Source organism: Nesoenas mayeri, assembly GCF_963082525.1.
Source record: "Nesoenas mayeri genome assembly, chromosome: 8".
NCBI lineage: Eukaryota > Metazoa > Chordata > Aves > Columbiformes > Columbidae > Nesoenas > Nesoenas mayeri.
This window is the reverse complement of record NC_137554.1, coordinates 3,390,047-3,411,897: the sequence shown is the minus strand read 5'-3', so window position 1 is coordinate 3,411,897 and position 21,851 is coordinate 3,390,047. Positions and strand designations below refer to the sequence as shown.

The following is a 21,851-nucleotide window of genomic DNA, read 5'->3' as shown; positions in this document are numbered from 1 at the left end:
TCAAAACTTAAAACACTCCACTTTTACCAAACATAAAGCTGTTCTTGTCATATTGTCTCATTCATCTACACCCTGTGTATTTTGTGGTCTACTTCAATGAACTGTTTATAGTGCTGTTAGAAATCTCCATGCACCATAGATCATTAGACAATCCCTAGAGCAAAAGTGATGAGCAAGCATTAAATCCATGTTCCATTTCTCTAATGAGAAAGAAATGTATCGGGGGGGTGGGGCGGGGGGGGCGGGAAATGCCAACTGTGTATTTAAAAAAAATAACTTCACGCTACATTGCCAAGACATGACTTATCAAGAATATAAATGTCCCAGCTCCTGAAAAACAAACACATTCCACCTGCTGTGGAGTTAATCCTTCCCCACTACTAAACAAGTCCACTTATAATCTATAGAGCAAATATACTTTGCAATGTGTCTTTGGTTGTCTACGTGTCCTTCACAAGAGCAGGGACTATGAGGATGAAACATGGTCCTGACTTTCCTGTTACAAATCTGGCTATGAAGAGACAGTCTGCATCACCTTCTAGGTATTAGTTCAGGCTTAATCTCCTGTCATACTAGCTCAAAATCTCACTTCAGTAAGATGACACATATTCAAGTCAGTGACTTTAGTGATTCTTACAAGTCAAAAATGCAACCTTTCTCACTTAGGCTGATTTTAGATTTGATTTAGACTGATTTCTTAAAAACTGGAGGCCATGTCACTGCATTGTGGCAGTAGATATAGGTGGGTGTTACTGACATAAGGCTATATCTCTTCCAAATAGTTTGTGAACACACTGTCCAACTTGAAACAAATTTCACCGATTTCTAGATGTGTTGAACCATAAATCACTTTAAAACTATTCTCACATTTTCTGACCATAAGTGAGCAAAATAATGTGATCACAGCCACTCCTAAAAATGACCCCATAGAGCTGAATGTGAGTGCAAGAGCAACCTTCTTACAAATGCCTTGACTGCAAGATAAGCTCCAGTCAGGCCCAGCCATCAATCAGAAGACCCAAAGCTGTAGGAAAGCAGTCTGGATTCATTACAGCACTCAAGGAACAGCTGGTTCCCTGTAATTACCCTGTGGGTATTAAGCTCAAGCTACTTTCCTCTTGCCTTGCGTTCAGCAGATAGCGTCAGCAGGCCATTGCTGCAGTGGTTTTTCCACACCTGGTGTTGTTACCATCATTTTCATTTGTTTTCTAGCTTTAAGGAATGTTACTTGTGAGACTAGAACTTTCTGAAATTACTGTTTTGTTACCACATTTCAGGATGATCTCACATCCAAGCAGAGAAGAAAAGCATGAGTCTTTTTTCACCACAGGTGCAGATTTTGCGACAATAAAACCACCTCATATTTAGTACATACTGTTTTCAGACACAGGTATTAGCCACAAACCTACTCAATAATGTGTAACTGGATGGACGTCTGTTCCCCTCCACCATCTCTCAAAAATTCTGTTATCTGACTGAATTAGGAGAGACAGCCACCGAGTTTACGTAATTAAAATTTATGTTTTCCTACTGTTTTGTTCCAATCACAGTGATAGAACCAGTGCTTCTCAGGGAGAACTCATGCGTATCAGCCATACATCGGAATTTCCAAAAATTCGAAATGAATTATAAACTGGAGTCATGTGACCTCAGTTTTTTGTTGTGTAGAAACTTGCCCAATCTCATTTTGTATTAGCATAAATACCAAAAGAAGACTGTCTTATTGCTGCCGACAATGATATAAAGTCTTGCAACCCCACTTGTGGTTTGTAAGTCTCATATTTTAACTGTGAAGACAAGAAAAATAGGGAGAAATGTGTGACTAATATATATAAAATTCAGTTCACAAACCCTTTAAGTTTAAATGTTAATGTTAATTGTCTTTAAATTCCAATAAATTACTATAGTTAAAATTCCTTAATTCATTCAAATTCTATCAGTCTTGGTTAATGGGAAAGCAACCATCAAATGAAAAAAGTTTTTTCAACTCTTTCTTTGTTTATTTTGTTTGTTTTGTCTCTCATAACAGAAAGTGTGTCAGGGGACTCAATATATTGTATCGATATCAAACACTCCTTGGTGGTTTTGGTACCAAGGACACACAGAATCCCAGAATCCCAGAATGTCAGTGATTGGAAGGGACCTGGAAAGCTCATCCAGTGCAATCCCCCCATGGATTAGGAACACCCAGATGAGGTTACACAGGAAGGTGTCCAGGCGGGTTGGAATGTCTGCAGAGAAGGAGACTCCACAACCTCTCTGGGCAGCCTGTTTCAGTGTTCTGTTACCCTTACTGAGAAGAAGTTTCTTCTCATATTTAAGTGGAATCTCTTGTGTTCCAGTTTACACCGATTGCCCCTTGTCCTATCATTGGTTGTCACAAGTCATGCAGATCTTCACTGTCAGAACCAGGAGGCAAGCACACATTTGCTTGTGCTCATCCAGGCCAACAAGACAGTAGTAAAAATAGACATAGCCATTACTTCCTCAGGCAAAATTCTAAATAAACAGATGGACCTTCAGAATCAACCATATGAGAAATAGTTTTACCAAAGGAAAAACAAATTTCAGAGGCAACTTAAAAATATCTTTCAGATACTGTCCAATCCCTGACACCAAAAAAAGTGAAAAGACAAAGGTGTCTAAGCAGGAAAGCAGTCCTTGGAGAAAGTGGCATTTAAACAGAAGTTAGTGGGCCTTTTAAGAGGTATATGAAAGAACTGATCAGGATCCAGTTATTGCATTGTACTCACATGCTATTAGCCATACCTTGGGCACACAGCTTGGCCACTGAGCTCAGCATGAACATCTTCCAGATTCCTTGAAAGTCAGGTGTTATGAACAACTTGTGATGTTTTTCAAACAGGTATATTGACAGGTGTTATCAGAGAATTCACTATCCAAGCACAAGCACATATTGGATATACAAGTGAAGATACAGGTGGAAAATCTATGACAGATGTATTTCACGTGACATTATGTGCTGTTTTTTGCTGGGGTAGAGTTAATTTTCTTCACAGTAGCTGGTATGGGGCTGTGGTTTGGATTTGTGCTGAAAACAATGTTGATATCAGTTATCACCGAGCAGGGCTTGCATAGAGTCAAGGCCTTTTCTGCTCCTCACACCACCCACCAGTGAGGGGGCTCAGGGTGCACGAGGATTTGGGAGCAGACACAGTGGGGAGAGCTGACCCCAACTGACCAAAGGGATACTCCACACCACGTGACATCATGCTCCATATGTAAAGCTGGGGGAAGAGGAAAGGCAGGGACATTCACAATGATGGTGTTTGTCTTCCGAAGTAACTGTGTTGGAGCCCAGCTTTTCTGGAGATGGTTGAACACCTGCCTGCTGACAACAAGTAAGGAATTAATTCCTTATTTTGCTTTGCTCCTATGTGTGGCTTTTGCTTTACCTCTTAAATTGTCTTTATCTCAACCCATGAGTTCTCTCACTTTTACTCTGCCAATACTTTACTCCATCCTCTCAGAGAGGAGTGAGAGAGTGGCTGTGTGGGGTTTAGTTGCCAGCTAGGGATAAAGCATGACACACAATTACACAAGGAAGCTGTGGAGAACTGGGAGTTAAATACAGAGCTTTCATAGTCATATACATGCATATATATTTTTTCTGTACACACAGAGAAAAATTATATCTTGTCAAGGCTATTTCATTAACTATATCCAGAATCATATGAAAAGACAGAGAAAAAACAATGGAGTAAAGTCATAAAAGTCCCTATACAAAACCGAAGGTTCATGTTAATGTGCTTCAGTTACAGATCCTCAGATGTCTTTTATTGTAAAAACAGCTAAAGATTAATGTAAGTGACATAATCTAGAGTTGACCAAAAGCTTGGCTTAATATATTGGTCAAATGTTCAGATTCAGACACCTGACTGTAGAAGGTATAAGTTTTTCCTTAGAATAAACAGTAGTATTCTTACTGCAAAAATAAACTCATTTCATTCATCTCTATCTTTCTATCTATCTATCTATCTATCTATCTATCTATCTATCTATATGGACACACACATATATACACAGACATGCATGCAAATGCATATACATGTGTACATATATATACACATAAGAATATATATAAACAAACATTCATTTGTACTCACACCATTTTAAAATGACAGTAATCATAAATATTTGGTCTCTGGAAACTAGTAAATGAACAAACTATACAAATCACATGTCCTCCTCATTTATTGTGTCTCATGGTTTGCTATCAAAACACCACCAGATATTTTTAAAAAAGAAAAATGGTAATCAACATTTCTTTGTAACAAGAGACTTCACTACAGGTCCCTCATTTTTAATCAGTTGAAATTATTATTTTTAATTTATTTTGAATAGTTAAATATGTGAAAAGTACACAAAAGACTTTATTCTGTTTGTTGATGTGTGTTATCAGATTGGTTATGCTGTGTAATGTTTAGAATTTAGTTTTCTTATTATAACCTATAGCCAGTATTTTATGTAAATGGATAAAGACGAGGTTTAAATAAAATGCAGTTAGATATAACTCAACAAAAACATGTTGCCTCTGTTTACTTTCTACTAATAGAATATATTTATCAGTAGGCAAAGCTGCAATTATATTTGAGTTGCTAGTGAAATATCCAATTCTACTGCTAGCAGTCAGGGTATAAGTTAAGAATCTCTATTTGTTAAATTTCAAGAATTGTGAGAATGTAGTTCAGAATTAGTTAAGACACAAATATTTATTTTAAATTAATCACTTAGATTTCCTCAAGTCTCAGATTCTGCTGATCTTTCAGAATATTTGATAGAATATGCCTTCTGCTTTTGATTTCACATTATGCTACTCATATAAGTCAAAACCTGTATTTGTCTTTTTTTCCCTTGAGAAATTAATATTCATTAGTTAAAGCCAGATGCTCAGTCTTCTGTGCATGTGAGACTTGCGTACACCATTTCTAAATTGCTAGTGGGCTTTGTGTGTGCAGTTTTCAGAGTTCTATACATATATCACATTGTCTGGTCAATAAAAATATCTTCTCTTCTCAAGCTACATAAATAAAGCAGAAATTGAGAGTATCAAAAGATGAATTGAGATATGGAGCCATTAATGACCTTAAGAACACTATTATCCATAACAATCATATTGGGATTCTAGGCAGAATCAAGCAACAAGACATTATTTTGAAGTATTGCTTTTCTTTGCAAGGGTCTCTGTTGGAATGAGTCTGGAGCTACACAATGAAAATTCACAACCAACATAATGACTAGTAAAACCTGTCAAATCAATCTATCAGAGCTAGAAGACAACTAAAATTTGAATTCTGAGACACTGACCATGACCTTAAGTCAATGGTTGCAGAAGAAAATGATGGAATTTCTTAAGTGAGCACATTTGATGTCAGTTGTTCCTTTTCTGTACCAAAAAGGCACAAATACCCATCTACACAAAGAAACATATATTCCAATCAATACTACTGTATTTCTATGCAGAAAAGCTTTTGTGCCTTTCAGTTATTTTCTCTATGTAAGATATAACATGCCACCAATATAGACATAACACACGGACAAAAAGAAAAACTGACTACTGACCTAAGAGCAATAAGGAAAGATGACAATAGAGGGCTTAAATTGAAAGCACAGAGAACTTGATTCAAGTAATTTTTTATTTTCAACAACCAAAATAAAGCTTTTTAATTGGTTTCCCCTTTATGAAAACCACCAGCATCAGAAATCCTCTGCATCTTGAATACCAGTGATAGTGCTAGCAGTGATATTTAAACAAAAATTATAAGGAAGGACAAATTAAGCAACAAAAGCCCAACTTACCAAAAATCTTCAAAGAATTAATGAAAATGACCTGATTTCATGCCCAAGATCCTGGCAGACTATCCTGCTGACTGAAGAATGAATCTATTATTAGTATTAAACAGCTTTTATACTACTTCAGTGATTGCATGAAACCATTAAGTTGCAGTCTCTATTATCCTAATTTTTGGGGGCAACTTAAATGATTTATGGACTTATTAACTGAAATGATGACACACCATATTCTCTAAATTAATGTTCTTTGTTCTAGGGTAACATATCAGTAGGAGGTTTGATCTAACAATTATCCTTAAAATATGAGGTTTTGAAAGTAGGTATATTCTGGAAATAGATTATCGTTTACAAAAAATAAGGGTCATTCTCCTCCTTGTCATTTCAGCTTTCATAGGATTTTTGATTAAATATGACAAACAAGAAAGAAGAAATACAAAGAGAGATTGTCAAAACACAGACTCCTGCAGTGTATTATTAAAAAAAAAAAATACAGAAGGCAATCTTGGCGTCAATATTCTCCTTTGTTGCCAAGCTGAAACATGCTTATGTTCTTGTCAAACAAACTGACTCCTGAGAACACTCCTCATCCTGCTGGCCCAGCCAGCAGCATTCCCAAGTGTCCTCCCCAGTGCCAGCGCTTGTTTATCTCACCAGGAGAAACTCTGCCCTTGGTTTGAAATCCAGAAGTTTAATACTGAGCCAAGAAAATGCAGCCAGGGGATATGGGGTAGGTCTGACCCTGGTCAGTGGCAAAACAACTTTGAGGCTTTTGAACATTGTGGGACTAGGTTCACTGATAAATTTCTTGTTCGTTGAGATTTCTGCAAGATTCTGTAGGAAGTCAGCATCTCTTAACAATGTGCTGCTTTTCCCAAGACCTTCAAAGATGGACTGAGGGTGTTGTGGATCAGTGGCAGAAGTGACCTCGATCTTTCCTGCCTTCTTGAGCAATATCTGCTCGCCCTTTACCTAGAGCAGATGATTTCTCTGCTGTGCTGCCTCATGTGTAACAGAGCTGGAAAGAGAGGAACGTTTTGGGAATCAGAATTCCCTACCTCCCTTTGGTCCTTACTGTCCACCTCTGAGCCCCTCATTTCTGTCCACCCTGGACCACAAGTGTCCATGAGATCTCAGGCTCTTTTATTGTTGCCCCTGGAGAGATCATTTATTATTATCCGTGGAGATATGTCTACAAGAGACAGACCTCCTGTGTAACTGGGTGGAGACAGACCTAAAAAGGTGTCCAGTCCTAATTTTCTGCACCTTTGGTGTCTCTGGTATCCATCTGAGAGGCTCGTTAGGCTCCAATGTGGTTTCCTATGTGGTAGCCATAGGAAACATCAGTGAGAGGCTCCTTCACCCTTATGAACATCCATTCTATGTACTCATCAGCCCCTTGAGATTCCTGGTAAACTAAGCCAGGCTCTGGCTATAATTCATCTGAAAACAGTTCTTAACATTTTCTGTTATGTATACATACCTTCTCAGTTTAAATTATCTGTTCCTTTTTTTTTCCACTTTTTCACAAATATGTACCTTACAGAGAATCCCCTGGATAAATGGGTTGAGAAACTAATATGATTTTTATAAAAGGAATTGCTAATTGTAAAACGTCACTACCTGATATGTGTTAAGGCCCTAAAGATAAAACAAAAATGCTTTCCTATGGAGGAGATTTGCATTTGAAACAAAGGGCTGGAAATTAGAGGATTTTGGAGAACATCATCCAGGTATTGTTAGACCTGGAAATACAGCCATTTAAAGCTTTTATTTTACTCAAGCATGTAATTGTTCAAGCAGTTTCACCAAAGTCATTTATTTAATTTGTATCATGTCTTTGCTATGCCCAGGTAACTAGGCTAAGAGAGGCTGTTAATGTGTATCACAATCAGTAATAGAACTCATTGATCACTGATATTTTTCAGATCCAGACATTCTTAGAAAAGTCTTATTTGTTTTATGTTTGCTTGTTTAATTTTAGTTAAAATAGTCAGTCCACTGTAGGAAACTATTTCTATTTGATTCCACAGGACCAAAATCAGCATCTTTTTGTTCTGTGTACCTACACCGGTTCCAATAATGAGGACACAGTACTGGAATACAAATGTTGGGTTTTTTCAGTGGAAGTCTATCAAGTCACAATCTCAGAGTCTCTCTCTGAGCTGCTCTTCTCTGTTTCCAGCCTATGAGCCACTGGATTTAGAAAGATGACTTTGTGCATTCAGTAGTCTAGCCTTTTGTAAACATTCTGAGAATGATGATACATCCGATTACTGTTCTTTTTATCCACTAGGTTGAATGGAAAATTCCCTAAAGCAAGCTGAACAATTACTATGCAGGCCAGAAACAATTTACTGATACAGTGAATTTCTGCAAGAGGCACACAGAACTGTTGCTGTTATTTATTCCCTATTGATACAGCAATTGCAGAAGATAAACTTGTTTGCTCTTTGGTGCAGTTATAATCCTAGTTCTCAGGTGCCCAGCAGTGACACCATCCATGCAATTCAATGCCCAAGGAAGCAAAGGCTTTGAAAATTTGAAGGCAATGGTTGACCAGCTTGCTAAGCTGCCTCACCCTCACCTGTTAGAGCTAGAGTTTGCTGACTACAGCCCATTTCTTTCCTCAACTTCTAGAGTACTAATTTGCTCTATTTCTTTCTTTGATATATCCTGTTCTACTCTCACTACCTCCCTTGCCTTTTCTGAGTTTTGAATGTATTAAGGAAACTCAGATCCATGGCTGAGAAATGAGCTCCTGCCTTAGTTTAGAAAGAAACAGTCTTATTTTAAAGAGACAACAGCTCTGATGCTTCCAGTAGCAAATGTGCCCTTCCGAAGAATTGTCAGTGATGATGGATTCTAGAGTGTTGTCAAATGTATAGGAAATAACAGCACCAAGAAATGCTATATTGTAATTTTGTTAGATTTTTGAAAGGTATGATAGCAGACATCTCTTTTCAGTTCTCGATTTTCCTAAATATTTGCATTAGACAAAATTGTTGAAGACATTTTATTAATTCTCAATGCCTTAAAATTCCTAAATTATCACTTTGAAGCAACCTTGGGAAGAGCACAAAGAAATGTCATTCCAGACTGTACACTGGGCTAGAAAATTACAAGTCAGGGCATGTTGATGTGTCCATCCACAACAGAAACCCCCAGTTTTTTATTAACGTTGTCTGTCAGGAGTAAAAATGTGAAAAAGTCCAGTGGTAGCTGTGGGCTAAAATATGTCTATAGGGAATAAAAAATACAACTGAATTTAATGTTGTCTCTACTTGACTTCACACACAGGTGATAAAACATATTAGCCAGTGTTCCACCAGTTTTCAATCTTGCTCACTTTACCCTGTAGGTTCAGTTATCAGAGGATTCAGAACACATGAGAGAAACCCAGTACATCCTGACACAAAATAATCTTTAATTTTATAGCATTATTTTATATTCTTTTTATTTTTTGTTGTTCGTGGACAAACACAATCCCTTTAAAAACAACCTTCAAAGGAACATTTCTTAAGCCACACAAATACTGTGCTTCACAGACTTGCTCAGTTCTGAGATTTTAATTTTTTTTTTTTTTTTTCTTTTGCAGACTAGTATTCTATATTTGTCCAGGACACTTACCTCAAAGGGATACCAATAATTACTAAAACCTAGTCCGATATCACAAGCATCACATTTTATAATCCCTTCCCCTATTCATAAGATTGATAAGATTTTGTAACTTAATATGTCCCAGAACTATTTTACTCTAATAATTAGAAATATAAGTAGCCAGCTTAAATTTATTCATAGCCAGTTTATACCAATTTGGTTCTATGACAACAATGACTTTTGGTTTAAATAGCTCATCTCACTTTATGATATGAGGTCTTTTCCAACCCAGTTGATTCTGTGATTCTGTGAATTGTATTGTCTTTCAGCTCTCTCTTTTTTCTTTTTCCTTAATGTGAAAAACATTCCCACCCTAAAAAAAAAAAAAAAAAAAAAAAAAAAAGCTTGGCTCTTCTTCCTCTGATTTTTCGCATCTGTTTCATATTTTAAATCATTTTGCTTGAACAAAACTACACAGTGTCCCTGAGGATATTTCTTCAGGACCTTATTTGATAGCATGAATACTTCCCTATCTCTTTAGAAATTACCTCTTCTGATACAATGTAGATTCTTTACATAATTTCACAATCACTCTTTCCATCCCAGTAACCTCTCATCTTATTCTGTTTGGATTTAAATTTCTTTGTCTGGGTAGCTGATTTACATAAGAGGCACAGTACTCCCAGTGTGTATAAAAAACCAATTATAAACTCAGTTTTCCTTGCCAAAATATTTGCTGATATTAACTACAGGATCCACATTCTATAAAATATTTACACAGCATTCCCACTAATTCAGAGGTTTTCAGCAGCCTTCCAGGTGCCTTCCTGGCACTTCTTCTCATAGATTAGTGGCAATGAAGGCCACCGAAAACTGTGGAAGTTATTAAATTTCCTGCTGGAGGACATTTCCTTTGAAGAATTATAGGGAATATCACACTGCCACTTATTCAACACAACCAGCCCACTATTCCCACCTTATAACATCACCAGTTGCAATTGTTTAGTGTTCTGGAACACCTAGTACAAACATTATTACATATATATTTGTTTCTTTCAGCTCTGTCCTTTAATGTCGGAAGCTCCTCTTCTTTGTGAGCTAAGCACACTACAGAATAAGCTTGTTTGCTCATGGACATAACCCTTAATTTAATAGATTAAAATATGGGTGACAGTAGATTATTCTAGTGTTACCTTCCCATCACTTATGCATTGGTTGCATTTATCACATGGTTGTTTTATGCCCTGAAGGCTAGATAGGGAGATAAGGCAAAGTGTAACTTCAATCTTTAAAAAACTTATTACAGTTAAGACCTCTCACGAGAAATCTGGCTTGGTTAATAAGCGTGCTCCTCAGTACCAATCTTTGGCTTCATCTCTCCAATTTATAACAGATTCATGGTCAGTTAAACACTTGTTTATGGTGACCAGGGGGTGTGGATACAAAACAGTTGCTTTTTGTCTCATTGGCATACAAATATTTAGGAGGAAAACAGAAATGTTAGCACAGAGTCCATATAGCAATATTTCTTGGTTTAGTCTAAAAGTTGGACTCCATCTATTTTTAAAGCAAACGGGTTATATAATTTAAGAATTGAAAAAAATAAGCCTACTGGACATTATGGAAAGCGATTGCCATATATATTTCCATGACACTAAGCTTTAAAATCAGTTTGACTGCTGCCATGCAAATGACAGTAATAAAACAAGTAGCACAACATTGTTTTACTCAATAGCTGAGAAACAATGACCTTTCCATCAAGTTCCAAGTAATCTCATTTTAATATTCTTTGTTTGTTCTCTTTAATATGTGTTTTTTGACTTCTCTGTCTTGATTTTAATCATTCTATATCTTCCATGGGCCTGCAGTAAGCGACCTTGATCCTATTCAAATCAGTGTCAAACAATGGTGCAGGATAAAGGGCTTCATCTCTGGCACTTCAGTATTTACAGAAATATGCATTACTTGATTTAACCAAAACCAGAATAACATGTATCCTCTGCTTTTTAATATGATTTTGATTATGATAGGGAATGCTATCTTGAAATTTAAAGAAAAAAAAAAAAGGAAGACAGTGATTTAATTATTTTTTTTTCCTACATAATTACTGCCCCTCCTGAGACTGTCAAAGGAGGGATAAAAATAGTGGGAATCAAAATAACATTCTAGTCGCTCCATAATCGTTACATTGTAGGAAAACAAAAGTCATAAAATAGTCTTCTGTTGAAATCTCCCCCAACACATTTTAAAATACTACATGCAGTATGTGCGACTCGTTGCTGGTTTTATGTTATTTTTACAGAGACCCTTTAATTGCTATTAATTGTAAACATCTAGTCCCAGAGTTAGGTTGGTCATCCTGACTTAGCTCCCATGGACGGCAGTGTTAGGTTTTAGCAGAGAGATACCATGGGTCATCTTCTGTCTATGGCTTGGAGGCCATTGGGCTGGAGATACAGAATCCCAGGTTGGTTGGGTCTCAGGACCCCTGTAGATCCCCAGTGCAACCCTCCTGCTAATGCAGGGTCACCAGAGCAGATCACACAGGTGGGTCCAGGAGGGTTTGAATGTCTCAGAGAAGGAGACTCCACACCCGCTCTGGGCAGCCTGGACCAGGCTCTGGCACCTCCCAGCAAACAAGTTTCTCCTCATGTTCAGATGGAGCCTCCTGTGTTTCAGTCTGTGTCCATCGCACCCCCATGGCAACAGGGCTGCTGCTCGTTACCATCTCACCAGTTCTTTTGGAGCCAACTCCTTGCCCAAAGAGAAGCACACCTCTATGTGCTCTGCAGCTACTTGCCACATTTGTACCATAAAAAAAAAAAAATAAGATGTCTTCAGGCTTTTACTGTCTTACCCCACTGCGCTACCCTGTTTCCCCGAAAATAAGACCTACTCCAAAAATAAAGCCTAGCATGATTTTTTCAGGATTTCTGAGGATGTTCAAAATATAAGCCCTACTCCAGAAATAAGCCCCAGCTACAGGTCATTAAAAAAGTCAATTTAAATAGCATCCAGGGAGCTATATATGTAAAAAGTAAGCGCCTTTTGGAGCAAAAATTAGTACTGCCCCTATGTTATTTTTGGGGAGACAGGGTACCAGCATCCTACCAGAAAGGATTTGAAACAGGACACAATCTTCCAGAGTCTCACCCTATACATTTCACTCTTCTTTCAGCCCCGTGGTTTTTGACCTGGAGTGGATGTTAAAATGAAGGGGCACCACTCTCCTTCCACTTTACTCTTAAAATGTCAGGTCTCAGCTGCAGGTTTTAAGGGCTGAAATGAAGAGCAAAGGGAAAGGAGCCCCTCCTGTCAGCACTCTTTGGAGTTATTTTCTTTCTTGTCCATATGATTCAGCTGAGTCAATGCAGACCTATGTTTTCCCCTTCCTTACCTCTCCACTTGAATCATGACTGTGTCCCTGAGGGATCGTTTTCATTAGGGAAAAATAGGTGAGGGAATGAACAGACCTAATTCAGATCCTTTAGCCTGGGAAACCTTGTAGAAAAGCAACAGGGATTAAATTTACAGTGTGTGGTTCATAGCAAGGTCACCATGTTCTGCACCGCTTGCTAATCGGAACATATTTTACAAGGAAACTTTGGAGTAAGGTTTGTATTTGGAGGGCTAAATCCAAAAATGCAGCTTTTCTTTTGATTCAGGTAGTTCTTTTGGCTTCACAGTTCATTTCTTGAAGGGAATAGGCAGAGAATAGACACAAACACAAGAAACAATTTCTCTGGGCTTCTGTAAATTAAAGTCAATTGAAAGCTATGCGCAACCCCCCAAAAATATTAATAATATGATTACAGATCTATAAAACTTAACAACGTTTCTGTAATGATGGCTGAGAGGAGAAAAATTCTCAAAGACCTGATTGAAAGAGCTGAAATGAAATACAGTTCCATCTTTCATGTTTTTAGCAAGATAATTTTAGTTCAGTGTTGACTAATACCGAATAATAGGAATAAAATATGCTGCCTCAGTCTCTGCATTATTGGCTTTACATTATTGGTCCTGACAGCTGGCTTTTAAAGTGCCGTAAATATTGGGCAATGTCGTTATATTAAGACAAGCCACTTCATCAAGCATATTTCCAAATCACACTTTATTTTCAAAATGTGTTTAATTTATCTATATATGGCAAAGGAATCCACTGCAAAATTGACCTGCAACAGAGTGCCCTCTACTGCATATATTTAGGAAAGGAAAATAAAGCAAGTTCTTGAAAAATAAAATCTTGACAGACTGAGAGCAGCAGATTTGACACAAGCCAATGGACATTGAACTAAATACAATATACATATAGGCGTATGTCACTCTTACCTTCTTCTAAAGAGCTGGATACCACTGGGGAATAATAGTTTAAAATAGGTATGAAATCGGTACAAACTGTTTCACGGTTTTAAATGAAATCACCGTATGTCTTTTCCATACTAATATGGTCTATGTTTATAGGTTGGAGAGTTATTAGGTAAGTTAAAAATCTGTCCTTTATTGCCCTGCTGCCACCCTCTTCTCTTTGGTGGTGGGAGGCTTCTATGACAATATGAAGTGCAAAAGTCTCTCTACTTATAGATTTGTTTTCTCACTCCTTAATCTCTCATGCTCCCTTATTTCTGCCCATCTTTCTATTTGCTGTGAGGTCACTACTATTAAACTCAACTCTCCTTTTCATTCCTATGTCCCTGATAAACTGATTTGATGTAACAGAGTTATACCTCTTGTAAATGATTAAGAAGACATTTCACCAGTGCTGTTCCAAAAGAGTAAAAACTGACAGGTGACAAATGCATCATGGAAGCAATTTTACAGCAAGGCACAAATGCTCAAGCAGATCTATACTTTTGAAGACTTCCCTATTTTTCTTTTCTCAAACTAAACTGGATCAGCCCAAAGCTGAGTTTTTTCATCAAACAAACACCTGCAGCTTCTGTGAAAATTCAGTGGTTCTTATTGGTCAGTCCCTCAAGGATAAGAAAACTGCTTCTAAAAACACTGGTACAAACTAACATTAAACATCTTGAATCAAGTTTGAAATGTCCTGATTTGTACAATGAAGTCCATGCTTTGTCAGCAGTATCTGTGTAACCACAATTTTATCCTTAAAGTCTCAGCTTATGCCTTGACGAGCCACACTGAAAGCAATTGATCTGGATCTTGCTGCACAGTCAAAGGTGTTCCATGTTAGCCCTCTGCAATCAAAAATGATGTTTGAATACCTTACAACATCTTTGAGTGTGTCACTAGGGCAGAGGAGGTAGTAAACAATTGTTTCCAAAGCAACATAATCAGTTACCAAAAATTCTTTAAACAAAATAGAAACAACACAAACAGGCATTTCCATAGTACACAGTGCATATATGACCTTGCATATATTTCAGCAATTAATTTTTTGACTATGGATTTTTTCCCACATCTGAGACTTTCCTTTAAGGAAACCATTGTTGATAATTTACAGCTTCTAAGGATGATATATCTGTAATTGCTTTCCCTTTGCTTCATACCTGTAAATCTTGTATCTTGTGCTAAATCCCTGTCGACTTCTGTCCACAAAATCTGTGTATTCCTGTGAGCGATGGAAGGGTCCCTTATCAGAGAGGAGCCAGTCGAAGGGGCTTGTGGCATGCTGATCCGAAACAGCAGCAACTGCTAAAACCCAGCAATGAAGACTCAGTGCTATCCACTCCCATAGAGCCATCAGAGAGAACAATTCAGCACCAGCACTGCATCGCCATATCATGCTTCCACTGGGGACTTAGAGCCTTCATTCTCTTAGCTTTCCCTCAACACCTAGACAAAATACACAGTCAATTAGATAAGCACACACTAGGCATCCCTTGGAAGTAGAAACAAGTTTCCTTTCTTTCAGCTTAAAGAGATAGTGGCCTCTACTTTATTACATTTTACATTAGCATAAACCCCACTAGGCTAGTTAACAGTGGAGTGTTTCAGTACTTCAAATGCTGTGAAACTAATGTCTTCATTAACATCATCAGTGATAATATTTACTGTTGAAGGGAAACCTTCACAAATTATCAGGGGAGAGATTGTTAGGGGTTTTTCCAACAATGTTAGTCATTAATGAAAAATAAGCAACACGAGAATTATTGCCTATTAGCATCAGTACAAAATCATTCAGCAGTGTCTATGCATAAGGCTGCAGTTCAGATATTGGACAGATGAGATTCAGAAGACCCAAACTGCTTTCTTTTTTATGTCCTTAAAAAAGTCACTGAATGGCTTGTCTTCACCACAAACATAGTTAACAGACATGCTATTCTGTTCAAACTACCCGAGTAGGACAGAGTGACTACATTGATCGATAGCACTGGAGCTACCCACTGTGATGAGTTCAATGGGTTATTCAAGCTCCAGACACTGCAATTTTCAGTATCCCTAACAGCAGCACTTGACTTTCAGTCGAATTCACTCCAATCCGATGGATCAGCCCAGAAACAGTATTTTAATAGAGCCTAAACAGTTGTTTGGGTGCCAAATAAAAAATCAGCTATTAGCCATAGCTTCATGTAGGAACGTAGTGAAGACAAGCCACAGTTTCTCTCTATACCTCAGTTCCATGGCTGTGAAAGGGGATAATGATTCCATATCCTGCTCAGATTTTGTAAAAACATCTATGCAAGAGCATGAAGTTCTCAGAAATACTGAAATGACAAAGGTCCTAAATATATAGAAACCATCAGTTCTAGTTTTCAATGTCAAGTAAAACAACACAGAATTAGTTAAAAAATATTAATGCAAGAGCTTTCATTTTGCTAGCTGATGAGTTTACAAGGAAAAACATTTTTTAATTCGCATTCACTCAAAACAGCACTCATTATTTCGTTTTTACAGTGCCCCTTGCTATGACTTTTCACTTGGTGGGATTTTTTTTTTTTAACCATCAATAATTTAATTTGTAAGTGTACCCTAAATGAAGGATGTTTCCAGTACAACAGTTCTGCAACTGCATACTCTGTGCCACTCATCCATTATAATGGAAATGGTGTAGCTGAATAAATATGCTCCATGTGGATATTCAAGTCATTAATATTCTGAAGAGTCTTTTCTATAGATTATAAACATATCAGTTGCAGGAAGTTAACTGCCTCCAGAAGAACATGGAAGTTCATATGAACCAACAGAAATTTACAGTCTGAGAATATAATAATCTGTCTACACAACCAGAGAAATAGTCAAGGTCTACTGTCTTCTTAGGCACAAATGTAATTGTTTCTAACATGATCTGGAGTTGATCCTGCAATCAATAAATGTGTAAGTACACTCACTGAAAAAAAAAGTCATATTCATGTATTTCATGCTGAGCATATGCCAAAGCACCGAGTTGTAACCATAAGTGGCTACAATGACAGAGTAGTTTATGATCATAAAACACAGATTGCATTAATTTTATAAATCCCTCTGAAATGGGATTCCAGGAGTTTTCTAAAAGAGCTCTCTAAGTTTTATTTATACTCTCAAGCAATCATTTAAATGCAAAAAGCCTACAGACCTGGATATACTGTCTGAACTTTGAGTATTGTCTCCCTAGATTGGTACTTTCTTTCTGTCACATGTTAAAGGTCATGTATGTGAGGTTACATTATTGTGTAAGCATCATCACATAATATGAAAAAGCATGCACGGATCTGAAGCAAAACTGAAAAAGTGATAGATTGCCCTCCTGACCCACAAAAGTCAATATGATAATTTGGTTGCTATTTGCTGTCAAAAATTAGCTCAGCGTAAATGAAGAAGACGTGTCACTCACTTGCCGACAAGCCAGACCAGCTTTTGCATCATGACAGCATGAAAACCCACAAATACTTCTGTCTCTTTTCTTCTTACCAATCAGGCAAAAAACAAACAAAACAAAACAAAAAAACCCACAAACAACAAACAACTATTGCACAACATACTCGTTCACTTCCATCATTGTTTTCATGGACTAGGAAGACCCCGGGTGTAATTTCTTGATACTACCTGAAGCCACAAAGACCATAATGAGAATCTAAATTTTCATACTTACTTCAGTTATAAAATTGCTAGCTAAGAAATAAGCTTCTATTTTTCCTAAATTATCTTTTCTATTGAAAATATAATTTAATTGTTTAAATTACAAGAGGTAGTTTACTTTTTTGGGTACTTATTAACACTAAGGGGTTTCAGGCCATTAAACTGCAATGATGACTAATTGAGTCCCTTTTGAATACAAAATGATATTAGGATTGGAAAATTAATTACTTTGAGCATGTAGCATCTTCCTAAAACTAGACCAAACAAGCACTAGAAAAGCAACAGTGAAGAGCCCTGCTCTGCACTTGCCTTAGTGCTACACCATGGCATGTCAGACATTAACCACCGGCAAAACACTTTCAGAGAACCTGCATAGTTACAGAAGAAAATAATCACCTTTTTTAAAGATATATGAAGATATTTTCCAAAAGAGTATAAATATATGGCTAGACCTTAAGGAGAGTATAGCAATGTGTGCATTTCTAACTGATGCTTGTCCACTTGTCTGTGTTGTTCAGTCATTGTAGAATCAGTCTGCATAGCATTAATTCTTATAATACCCTTGAGAACTGAACTTTCACCTTGATTTAACAAACAAGGAACCGAAGCATGAAAAGACCAAGGCTAAGATATTTTTAAGCTGTTAGAGGGATTTAAATATGTATTTCATATTAAAAATAATTTAGAGAATTCCAGCCTAAGGAATTTTCCTAAGCTTACAATGTGAAAAATATTACAAAATTTTAAATACTCAAGCTCTCTAATGAATGCTCATGCCCTAATAACATTTTTCAAATACTGCTATAGTAATGCAGAACATAGGTTGTAGTTACAACAGCCATCACGGAATGCCAGGGAGGAACAATCTGAATTAAATTTAAATTTAAAGCACCTGCTATTTTCAGGGTGGGATGTGAGAACTGAAAAATAAATGAACACCTGTTAAGTAACAGAGCTGGTGGATTTCTCAGTGGAGAAGACTCTCTGTAGAGAAGACATCTTGAAACAAAGCTGTTGTGTCAGAACTCTGCCTCTTTGAAGTGCTACCTTAGAGGGCAATTATCAGGTACAGATGAGCAGCGCAATTACTTTGTTATCCCCAGGGTTTCACCCAGCTACCACTTGCAAATGTTAATACGTTTTTGGTCCTTCCTCTTCTAAATTCAGAGGTGATAGTGAGTTCAGAATCATAGTGGGCTAGAATCTTCTTTGTTAGAACTCTATTGTCTCCTTGCTGGCACTGACAAAGAATGAATTCCACTCAGCAGCTTCTGAAAGTACCGTAGCTAAGTCCTAGCTTCCATGAACACGCAAAGGGTTTTGAAGACTGGTAAACCCATGCATTTACATCATCTGAGAATACAGTACTGGCAAGAGTAAAACCAACATTGCAGCCACTGTGACAAATTCCATCAAGCTTCAGCTGTGAACAAGAAGGCTTGTCTGTAGTATTTCCATTGTAATCCTGCCATTGGGCAAATCCCACCAAACTCAGTCCTTCTCTTTTTAGGTAAATGAATTTTTCCAACATTAGGAATGGTATATAATTATGTATGGGTAGTTTATGAACTCACTAAGCTACTGTACCTAAAATAGTGCAAACTAAAGTGTCTGCTTGATTTGTGGGTTGAGCTGTCTTGCTTACAGAATCTTAATTGATAAATCATGGATAGTAAGATATACAGAGCAATATAAGGCCAGCCCAGACGTGTGGACAGCAATGTTCAAGAAAAAGTAAATCAATAAGTTTAAATCCTTCCTAAAATGGTAACAGTATAAAATTTTCTCTAAAAGAAAAAATAAATTAAAAAAATCTGTGGTAATCTCACAGTATGCAACTTTTTTTTTTTTTTTTTAATCCTAAGAGTTGAGAGTCATGTGTAAATCGGATGTGCTAATATACAGAAGAGATTTAGCTACTAAATGGATCGCTACTGGTCCACTAGTGGAGTAACGTTTTATAGAAGAGTCAATAAAGCTAATGCTAGGCATCATCAATAGCTTTTGTGGGCCACACTTGCTGTTCTCAACAATCAAAATAAAATAACTGTACAATAAATGTACAGACACTTTCAATAAGGTAAATTTGCTTTTTTTTTTCCAATATTTTTTTCTACTATGCATGTCAGGGAGGTGCTGTGGCCTTGCTCTGAGATGCTGTCTCCTGTTCCACACAAGCAATGTCCTTGCAATCCTTGTTGGCATCCAGCAACGAGCACAGTCTTGCCTCTGTCAATCCCTTTCTCTTTGCGTCTCACAGAGATCTCCTTCTGACAGCACCAGGATCTTTCTGAAGCTCTTTGGGATTTATGCTCACTAGAATTCCACAAAAATGCTGAAACACCCCCAGAAAGCCTCCCACTGAAAGTCAAGAATCTTTTATGCTGAAGTGGGATTCTCCTGGCTGCAAGTTCCCATAACAATAAAATAAAAATTTGAGATTGTTATTCTCAGATACATCCTTTCAAAGGAAAGTAATAAGCAACTTATCAGGAAACATTATGTTCATGTCCCCACAGGAGTTAGAAACATTAATATCTCTAAGATGGTGGGGTTTTGTGCAAAACACAAAGCCTAGTTTTCTTTGAACTAATAAATAACTAATAAGTATATATTCCTTTAAAAACAAACAAAGGAAAAAAACCCTAAGAACAGATTGAGGGAGACACAACCAATTCTGTTTGTAGGCAGTTATATTTCAGTAACATCATAATTTTATAGTCTATGAGGTTTTTGGCACTCCATCCCTCCATTCATTTATCAGCTGTAGGGACCTCAAAGTTACTGCTTTTGATGAAGTGTGATACTAGGTGTAACAGGGTACATTTGGTATTGCTTTTAGATTGCACGCCATGGAAAACAGGAATGAAGTAAATTCTTTGTTTTCTAATGATTACACAAAATTCCCAGGCAAACTCCCAGTGACCTCAACTTTGAATCAATAACAAGAAACAACACTTTGTTCACTGCAGCTGGACTGAAAGCAGTTTAAGCTCATAGAAGGCAACATAAGTCAGAACTATTTTTTTCAGAGATATTTTGTCACTGAAAAATGGAAGGACATTTTGCATAAAGAATAAAGCAACCGTCTGAGTCTCAGAAATAACTTTTATCTACTATAAGACCTTGGGCTTATCACTTTATGTCTCTTTGCTTCCACTTCCTCATCTGAAGTGTGATAATCACCCTGTCCCCCTTTGTCAAGCATGACAGGACCTACACGTAAGAACACTGTGTTATAATCAGTGATTTTTTTTTTTTTTTTTTTTTCCAAAAAGCAATTTTTCTCATGTTAACAACTTTAAATGAATGAGACCTGGGGAGATGCCTCTTCCTGAAATCCTCACACAGTCCAGTGTAAATGAAACAGCCATGAAGCTGATCACATACTGGGGAAGAAAAGAGCAGAAAGTGCTGCCATCAGGATCAGTTAAAGAAGAGGAGGGTATAGCAGAGAGCACAAGGGCATCTCACTTTTGCTCTGCACTGCTCTCAGCCACCACATGGATTCTGTCCTGCAAAGGAAGATACTCAAATCCACAGAATAAGCTCTCCCAAGCTGAACTTAATGAAGGACAGCAAAAGGACTGTGGTACTGAAGGGGACTGTTCTGTCCTGTCCTCAGAGGTAGCTGTTTGACAGTGATCAGCTTTCACGGATTTTGAGAACCACAAGAAGCCTGGTGCAGTAACAAAAGAGCCAACATGTATATTTGTTAGAACAAGGAAACAGAACAGGGGTTTTGGGAGTTAAAGGATGGAGAACTCTCCCTACACCAAATACGATACTCATGAGCTGCAGGGTACAGCTTGTGCCATTATGCAAGAAGGAGAAGGCATCTGGATAGACAGAATATATTTGTCAACAGCTGATTTTCAGTGAAAGGGATTAAATCAACTTGTTCTCTGTTATTCATTGTGAGCTACAATAAGTCCTGACCTAGGAACTGTCTTCAGCAGAGACTCAAAATCTGATATGTTGGCAAGTCTGAAAGGAGAAAATAATTCTACGTCTAACATCCTTAGCTGAGTTTTACATTCCAGGCTTAAAAATAAGTGAGGTCCTGGTATCTGCTTTGACTATGTGCATACTAAAGCAACATCTCCTCTTTATTTAAATAGAGCTTCTTCCACTGCTGGATTTCAGCTTTCTTTTCTCCCCTCTATGTTACACAGGGGCAAGACTCCTGTAACTACATCCTTGGAAGCTGAAACAAAGAACAAACAGGATGTCTGGGGGCTTGGGGGTTTTTTGTTTGGTTTTTTTTTGGTTGGTTGGTTTTGGTTTGGTTTGGTTTGGGTTGGGTTTGTTTGTTTGGGGTTTTTTGTGGTTTTTTTTGTTGTTGTTGTTTGTTGGTTTTTTTGTTGGTTGGTTGGGTTTTGGTGTGGTTTCTTTGTGATTTTTTGTTGTTGTTGTTTGTT

At 37.4% G+C, this 21,851-nt stretch overlaps 1 protein-coding gene across 2 annotated transcripts in view; it reads right to left on the bottom strand.

The window, feature by feature from the left end:
- The window catches only part of BRINP3 (BMP/retinoic acid inducible neural specific 3), a gene marked incomplete at both ends in the record, with an annotated part of 211,652 nt that extends 196,495 nt beyond the window's left edge, over positions 1-15,157 (bottom strand). The window contains one exon of one of the 2 annotated variants that reach the window (XM_080348486.1): positions 14,922-15,157. In XM_080348486.1, coding sequence (XP_080204612.1) covers positions 14,922-15,157 — 236 coding nt within the window. The remainder of the gene's footprint in view (positions 1-14,921) is intronic. The other variant, XM_080348487.1, reaches the window with a different exon arrangement.
- Positions 15,158-21,851: the final 6,694 nt, after the last annotated feature.